The sequence below is a fragment of the Onychostruthus taczanowskii genome, unplaced genomic scaffold (genome assembly GCF_017590055.1).
Source record: "Onychostruthus taczanowskii isolate IOZ18803 unplaced genomic scaffold, ASM1759005v1 scaffold30, whole genome shotgun sequence".
Classification (NCBI taxonomy): domain Eukaryota; kingdom Metazoa; phylum Chordata; class Aves; order Passeriformes; family Passeridae; genus Onychostruthus; species Onychostruthus taczanowskii.
This window is the reverse complement of record NW_024500350.1, coordinates 2477898-2486365: the sequence shown is the minus strand read 5'-3', so window position 1 is coordinate 2486365 and position 8468 is coordinate 2477898. Positions and strand designations below refer to the sequence as shown.

General features: G+C 49.1%; 1 protein-coding gene across 1 annotated transcript; it reads left to right on the top strand.

Annotated features, from left to right (window-relative positions):
* Nucleotides 1-810: 810 nt before the first annotated feature.
* Nucleotides 811-5386, top strand: OTOP2 (otopetrin 2). The gene is made up of 6 exons (XM_041409323.1): nucleotides 811-1207; nucleotides 1716-1852; nucleotides 2472-2530; nucleotides 3188-3321; nucleotides 3769-4658; nucleotides 5216-5386. The coding sequence occupies exons 1-6, from the start codon at nucleotides 811-813 to the stop codon at nucleotides 5384-5386; spliced, it is 1788 nt and encodes a 595-aa protein (XP_041265257.1).
* Nucleotides 5387-8468: the final 3082 nt, after the last annotated feature.

Below are 8468 nucleotides of genomic sequence, written 5' to 3'. Positions count from 1 at the left end.
ATGAGTTTCTCTGAGAAGCCCACAAAGCCCTGCTGTCAGCTCCAGATATGGTATAAATTACAGAGACGTCCCAACACGTATAAATTCTTCAACTGACCAAGCTGCAGCAACAGGGAAACTTCTCAGCCTGGCAGGAGCAGAGATTTGGATCCCAGGCAGCAAAACAGGTTGGTGGAATGGCTTTGTTTGGATGGTTAATTCACTTTATTTCAGGCTTTTCACTGAGAATGAATGAAATGCCAAACTTGGCACAGGCAAAGGGCTTTAGAGGGCGTGACAACTCAGGTAGTTCACACCCTTCCTGCAGGAACTGCTACAAATTATGATGTGATACTCCAAAGATTCCGGGGGATTTCTTACCTTTTGGTGGCCTGTTCTTCAGCAAGGAAGTATAACAATTTCTCAGAATATTTAGTGTTTGACATTTAGAATTTAAACCACACTGGATGTTTGCCCCAGGATATTTGATCCTGTGAGTGCTTTTTGGTGCTTTTCCAAATCTTGCATCAATAAACACGTAAATGTTGTGTGACCAATTAAATACACTTCGTTAAAATTACCTGGGATCTTCCTGAGCAAGAGCATCTTAAGTAAAAAAAGCCATCAGGGAACCAGGAAAGGAAAGTTGGAAAATGAGCTCACCTTCTTCTTGCACTCCCTGTCTCAGCCTTCCCTGTTCCTGTGATACATCCTGTGCTCCTCATCACGTGTCCTGCTTTGGCCCAGTCCTGGGCTCTTACAAATGCACCTCTCACTCATGGGCCTCTCTTCCCAGCAGTGCTGACCCTCAGGCAGAGCCTTGGCTGAACCATGACCGAGGAGCCCGGGCGGAAGGACAGCGAGCTCGGACACCCGCACTGCAGCATGGGCTGCGGACACAAGGACGACAAGGCCAGCCTGGCTTCGAGCCAGATAGCGTCTTTCGGCCACCAGCCCCCCTCCAGTCCTGCCTCCAAGGAAGTGTGGAAAAAGGGTGGCCGCATGTTCTCCATCCTGCTGGCCGTGCACTTGGCCCTGCTGGCCTGCACGCTGGTGAGCAGCGGGGCTTTCGAGAAGATCGCCGTGCACGACTACGACGTCTTCTTCCTGCTGACAGTCATGATGCTGATCGTCATCATCTGGATCATCTTCTACCTCGCTGGCACCTCCCGCTGCCCGGGTGCCATCCTCGGCAAGGACTCCCACGCCGGGCCCATCTGGCTGAGAGGTGGGTGCTGGGGCTGGAGGGGAGATACAGCATGGACGGTTCATGGGAGCATCAGTTATTACAAGGGGAGCAGCAAAGATCTGGGCACAGCCTCTTCCTGCTGATGGACTGGGGCATGGCACCATGCCCTGCTTCAGGTCAGCTCCTGGTCCCTGCACTGGATTCACTGCCAGGTCTCCCTGAATCCACACCAGGATCTCTCCCGTTGCTTTTGCAAGAGCTGTTAGCCTCAGCATACCAGGCTGATTGAAAATCACTTCCAGCCAAAATCGTATGATTTTGTTGCTGCCAAGAAAATTTGGGTGCAGGGAGAGGAAAAAGGGCAGGCTTCCAGCCAAAATTATCGTATGATTTTGTTGCTGCCAAGAAAATTTGGGTGCAGGGAGAGGAAAAAGGGCAGTAAAAGCAAAACCTCTTCATGATAACATTTTCTCTTCTTCCTCTCCATCTGCTTTAGCCCATGTGTGCACACATCTGTCCAACCACAGATATTTTTGTTCCCCAACAGGAGGCCTGATCCTATTTGCCATTTTCAGCCTTGTGATGGATGTGTTCAAAATAGGGTATTACTCGAGCTTCTACAGCTGCCTGTCTGCAATCAAAATCATCTACCCCATTGTGCAGGCAATATTTGTGGTTGTCCAGGTGAGATGGTTGTGCTCTGTCTTTGGGAGCAGTAGAGAGACACAGGCACCAGAGGAAAGAGCTCTGATCTCTTGGATTTAGTTCAACTGCCACCATAGCAAATGAAAGGGCTTAACTCAGCCCCCACCCAGCCCACATCTTCTCTCTCCAACCACAACAGCTTCTATCTCTGGAAACTCAACTCACTCTAAGGCAGTGATTTAAACTTGTTACCATCCCGTGACATTTTTGTCACAAACTCTGAACAGCCCCCAGCCAGCCAGGCCTCCTTTCCCATGAAGAACAGAAGAGAAGAAGGACAATCAAGGCAGGGGCTACCTTGCAGTTTGAGGGCCCACACAGAGGACACCTTGCTCTGGGACAATGCCAAGAAGGGAAGAGATCAGAGAGGGACAATTGAGACAGAAAAGGATTGGCCATGGGCAAATCAATGGCAGTGGGAGCAAAGAAAGAACATCCAGCAGAGGGCCAGCATCATCAACTAGGCTGAGCCCAGGTGGACCCAAGCAAAAGAAGCTCCAGCTTGCTCTCTGCTCTGCAGGGAGATCCCTCCTTCAGAGGGATGTCCTTTGCTTTCTTTTTTTGCTGGGAATAACAACTCCTTTTCTTTTCCCTGCAGACATATTTCCTGTGGGTCTCTGCCAAAGACTGCATCCACGTGCACCTGAACGTTACCAGGTGAGCACTGCTGCTCCTTGAATCCCACTGGCCAGCAGACCTGGGCCCCCACAAGCATTCTGTACTCTCTCACACAGCTAAGATGTAACCAGGGGATAATCCCTTAATGCTGTCCAAAATGAAACCTGCTCAATCTCCAGTTAAACTTAGATCTCAACTCAAGCAGTTGTGGTTAATGACCTGTAGATCTATCAGGGTTGGGATTTGGTTAAAGAATACAAGCATTACTCAAAGCAGATAGTATTAAATAAATAAGTATCATTAAATAATGATTCATAGTTGACTTTTTCTTCCCTGGGGAAGATAACTATGCAGTGGGCAAGCCTCAGGCTAAAATAACATCTTGTCCACTTTTGCAAGATTGGATCTACTGGAGACCACTTCAGATCTTTTAATTTATTCACTACTGAGAAGCTCTTTCAAAAGCAACAACGGGAATCAAGCCTTGCTAATTCTTACAAGCATGGACAAAAAATAGGAAGAGAGTGAGGGCAGCAAAGAAAGGATCAAGATTTCTAGCCTGGGCCACTGGAGTCTTCGCACGAGTTCAGGCAGTGCCACAGTCCCTGGGAGCACACCTAAACCATGCATGAGAGAAACATGGCCTAGAGCCACTGCTTCAATGTCACTAACCTTCTCCTCCTCCTCCTCCTGCAGATGTGGCTTGATGCTAACACTGACTACAAACCTGGCTGTGTGGATGTCAGCAGTGACAGATGAGTCTGTCCACAAGGCACATTCAAAGCTGAAGAAAAACATGACAGAGGAAATCTTCAGGTGGCTCCTGAAAGGTAATCTGCCTCTTTGTGAAGCCATTTGGTCCAGGGAGAGATCCCATCAGGTAGAAATTGTTGCCCGGCAAGTCAGATTTCATCCCTTTTCATAAGGTCTGTTTAGAGCTAGAGGTACCTTTGTCAGGTCTGGTTTGTTAAAAGCTAAGTATGGATGTTCATTTCCTAACCTCTGTCAGAGAGGAGTCAGAGAGGTGGAAGACTGTACAAATGGGATGGGATTGAAAAAGGGAAGGAAAAAGAAAGGTTTAACCTGACAGCTAACATTTTAGGGAAGAACCTGGGCACAAGAAAGCTGAGGGTGAAGTGTCCTTGTTTGCAAAGTGGTCACATATTCTTTTGTTATTTGTTTTGATTTTCACTGACCCCAAACATCCAGCTCTTCAGGGAGAAGTGTTGCTCCTTGTTTTAATACCATGGCACCTGTCTGGTTTTGTCTTGTTTCAGTGGGAATGAGAAGCAGCTCAGTTGAAGAATGCAATTGCAACAGCCAAATCTGCCAGATCTTCAAAAATGGCTACTTTTGGCTGTACCCCTTTAACATTGAGTACAGTCTCTTTGCCTCTGCCATGGTCTATGTCATGTGGAAGAATGTTGGACGCTTCATAGACCACCACTCCCACCACATTCAGCGCCTGAAGTTCAGGCTCTTCCGAAGGACCTTCTTTGTAGGCATCATGTTGGGCCTCATCATCCTTGTGAGTGGTTTGGGAGTCCTCATCCTGTACGAGGTGCAGGTAAATTCCAGCACTGAATCCAGCAAGAAGAGCCAAGCACTCACCATGTACTATATCTTCAACATTGTTTGTCTGAGCCTGATGTCTCTTGTCTGCATTGGTGGCTCCGTCATCTACCGGTTTGACAAGAGGGACATGGACCGGCACAAGAACCCCACCAGGACCCTGGACGTGGCCCTGCTAATGGGGGCAGCCTTGGGGCAGTATGCCATTTCCTACTACTCCATTGTGGCCATCGTGGCCAGCACGCCAAGAGACACCATCAGCGCACTCAACCTCACCTACGCCCTCCTGATGATCGCCCAGCACACCTTCCAGAACGTCTTCATCATCGAGGGCCTCCACCGGCAGCCCCCCAAGGAGGACTACAAGCACGAGTCTCACCAGAAGGACCTCTACGGGCTCACCTTTGTCAACATCAACGCAGTGTCCCTGCGGGTGCCCGACACCGGCAGCACCTTGGCCGCCGGCGCGGCACCTGGCGCGGAAGCCACGCGTGCTTCTGACCTCGTGAGGTCCCTCGCTGCCCCCAAGAAGATGAACTGGAGGAGGAAGTTCTTGAGGGAGATCTCCATGTTCCTGCTGCTGAGCAATATCATAGTGAGTACATGCAGGGAGAAGAGTTTGTGGGGAAGGAGAGGGCTACAAGCACAAGGGAGAAGGGTCTGTGAAGGAAAGGGTGTGGCCTATGGAAAAACAGTCCTTTCTGTGCCTCTGCTGTACAGAAAGTACATTAGTTATATTTATAAATGCAGAATTCTGATTCCCTTATCACCTAAAAAAAAAAGCTACCGCCCTGAAGTTAAGACATTTCAAGCTACATCAACAGACCTGTCACTTATCACCAGAATATCAGACACAAGAGGTGGATGCAAGAGAATAATCAGTTTCAGTGTTTTTATTGTGCATTGGTGGATGTGTGGGATAAGTTACGTTAATAAATTACGTTAAACCATTCCCTTCACCCCCCAGAGAAGGGATGTTAAGTGACAAATATCTGGGGTGAAGTCTGGGTTTTCTTGAGACATGGCAGCACTTCTCTTCCCGAAACCCATAGCCTAGGAGGTTGCTCCTTTCCTGGGAAGCTGTGACTGCAGGCCCCTGATGAAGCACACACCTTTCTCACTGCAGTGCTGTTCTCCCATTTCCTCCCACAGCTCTGGATCATGCCAGCGTTCGGTGCCCGGCCCCAGTTTGACAATGACACAGAACTGAACTTCTATGGCGATTCCATGTGGCCGGCCATCGTGGACATTTGCCTGCCCTTTGGGATCTTCTACCGAATGCACGCTGTGGCCAGCTTGCTGGAGGTCTACATCATGTCCTAAAGAGCCCCCTTGCAAGGGAGACCCTCCTCAAGCAATCCACCTTCCTCCTACCCCAGGGCTGGGAAGCTGCCCAGATGTCCCCAGGGGTCTCCAACACTGCCTGAATCATGTCCCCTTGCAGTGTTGGGGCATTTATGAACTGTCAGTGAAGATGATCCTAACACAGTCCAGATTTTATTTTTGCTACTTGTGTGTGGATGTGCCTGTGTGTGTCTGAAGTTCTTAAAGCTTAAAAGAGAACAGATAAAAGAAAAGAGAGTTATCTAGGGTGGGAACATGGTGATTACCCTTGGTTCAGGCAGAGACTCACCTTCCTTGTAAAGCCTGTTCACTCCATGCCACTGATGGATTCTCCAGAGTGTTCTCAGCCCCTCAGGCACTCAGAGCCTCCCTGCACAGAGAGCTGGAGAGTGCAAGGGGCTGACAAAGGCCTGGAAGGACAGAAAGGGAAACCACTTCACCTCCTCGTATGGCCAGTCGGAAATCACTCCCCTGCAGACATGTGAAAAACAAACTGGTGACCACCAAAGGCTTTGGGAAACATTTTAATCTTTCCTCTCTGTATTGCCCATATTTATGGGCCCTCTCAACACTTCCCTGTGCCAGCCCGTGCCTTCCTCTCCAGGAAGCTTCACTGCAGCCTCCTCTTCCCAAGGAGTGTGTGGTCCTGGGCTAGCCCTGATATGGGATTGCTCTAGCACACTTTTTTCTCAGCTTTCCTGAATCAGGGTTCAAGAATCATAAATATGATGTGGGCAATACAGTCTGGGGGATAATAAAGAGATTTTTCTTTTTTCTTTTTTCTTTTTTCCTTTTTTAAATACATAATGATTTTTTTAAAAAAATATATACGAACATTTTTGTATGCAAAGTTATTTATTGATTTTCACTGTAACTGAACTCCTGAAGGGACCCTGTGACACAGAAATCAATGCAATGCTGTGGCCAATTTGATCTCCAGCACCCTGAAGGGATGCTGGTGCTGCATCCTCAAGCCTGTGCATGCTTTGAGACTTAGAGCACAGCCCTGCACCTAGACCCTTGGCCCTGACTCAGGTTTCTAGGTGCCTGCAGTCTCCATGAATCACTGAATGATTGAGGAGACTTTCAGAGCAGGAGTCCTGGGCTGCAGGAGTAGAAACAGGCCCCTCTGCTGTACCCAGCATCCAAGCAGAGCCTCAGAAAGCCCTCTCTGCCAGGACAGGAGGATGCATGTCAAACTGGCACAGCTGAGCTCTGTTTTCATCCTGAAAAATCAGGGTTTAACCATCCTAGTAAAGGCTTTATTGTTCCATCAGGGTTTATCGTTCCAATAAAAAACACTGCAGAGGTGGCAGAAACCATCAAGCCTTTTCCTATGGACGTTTGCGCATCAGCCAAAGAAAAAATAATAAATGGAAATCATGGGACTTGAAATGGAGTGATGCAATTTTCCACCCTACAGCCCAGGCTGACGTGTTTCCAGCCACTTTCCCCTCCAAGTCCAGATCACCAAACCAGCAAGGACCAGTGCCTCTGGCTGGTCTGACACCAGCCTTTCTCTGCACTGGGTAGAACATGGGGGAAACCCCAAGTTCCCCTGCGCTCAGGGGACTGCACTGATCCAGGATCTCCACTGGGGCCAACCCTTCCCCTCACCAGCCTGGGAGTCTTCCCAAGCCCAACTGACCCTGCAAAGGCCTGGTTCTATTTTTACCGTTGATTTGGTAAAGATAAAATCTTCCTCTAGAAACCTCACCTTTCCTAAAACAAAAGCCTCATTATTTTGTGGCTCCTGCAGTTGAAATTAAGTCAGAAAAGAGACGCAAAGTGCAGACGTCAGTCCTACTTAGAGCTCCACGCATTGTTTGAGCCAAGCTGCTGAGCACACACAGGGGCAGAAAACACTTTTAATCACCCAATCTGTTCCCAAGGGCACACTAGGTTTCTTCCTATGTGCTCTTGCTGGTTCCTGCTCCCAGTTTCCCAGGAAGGGGTGCACTGGGTCAAGCAGGGCACTCTTTGAACTGCTCTTCTCTTCTGGACAGCTGTTGTAGGGGCACTTCTGGAGCCAACAGATTCAGGATGGATGTCAGGAGAACCCCCACAACAACTCAAGCAGCTCTGATACAGGCACTAATCCCAAATCAACTTTTCCAGGGTGCTGGGTCAGCTGGAACCACAACATCCAGCCACAGTCCTGCTGAGATAAACCAAAACACTTTGGGGATGGTAGAGCCTGGAGATACCCGGCTAACCTGAGGTATCTCCAGGCTGCAACCACAGGGATGATAGGGGCTTCCAACCAAGGGCTGAATTCTTCTTCTGCCCTCCAGCCACAAACATGTAAACTTGGGAGAAGCAGTAGATTGGGAAAGAGCTAGTGAACCCCAGCTATATACAAAAAAAGGGGGTATATCAATATAGGGGGGTATATATACAGCCAGAGGGAAAGTGAGCACAAATGCAAAAAAGAAAAAAAAAAAAGAAGAAGCCTAAATATCCAAACCCTAAGAAAACTCTGCTGTAAACCCTCTTGTGTGCTCAAGGATAGTGGAAGGTATCAGCTCATAGTCAGTTACTGTGCAAAGGGGTGTGCTCCAAGGCTGATGGAGAATCATCCAAATGTTCTGGGCAACTCCTTGGCACATTCAGTCTCCCAGGTGTGTCACCCAAACCCAGGCACAGCCCTGGAGCAGGCACTGCCACATCCTAAGTGCACAAATCCATGCCTTTCCTTGGGATTCCTCTCTGGCAGGTGATGCAGCTGACTGCTGCTGGCTGCTTCATCACTGCCCCTTTCCCCTCAGGGCTGGACACAGCTCCTCACAGCCCACTGAAGGAGCAGGATGCATCTTCTTGATGGAGGGTTTGGTGGAAGGGGAGGATACCACAAACACAGAGCACCCAAGTCATGGAAGGGATCGTGCTTGGCCCTTTGTACACGCATCCTCGTGTCAGATCCCTGAAAAGCACAGCTGGTAGCTCCATCTTCTGTGCCTGGAAGGAGGGAAGCTGAGGCAAGGGAGCTGGCTGAGCAGAGAGCCTGTCAGAGCAGAGAACAAAGCTGGGCCCCAAGGCCACCAGCAGCATCTTGCTAACT

Bases quoted from the DNA above. Each gene is read 5' to 3' on its own strand.
- OTOP2 (XM_041409323.1), top strand. From the start codon at position 811: ATGACCGAGGAGCCCGGGCGGAAGGACAGCGAGCTCGGACACCCGCAC. The intron at 1,853-2,471 runs GTGAGATGGTTG...TTTTCCCTGCAG, and splicing joins CAATATTTGTGGTTGTCCAG to ACATATTTCCTGTGGGTCTC. The intron at 3,322-3,768 runs GTAATCTGCCTC...GTCTTGTTTCAG, and splicing joins CTTCAGGTGGCTCCTGAAAG to TGGGAATGAGAAGCAGCTCA.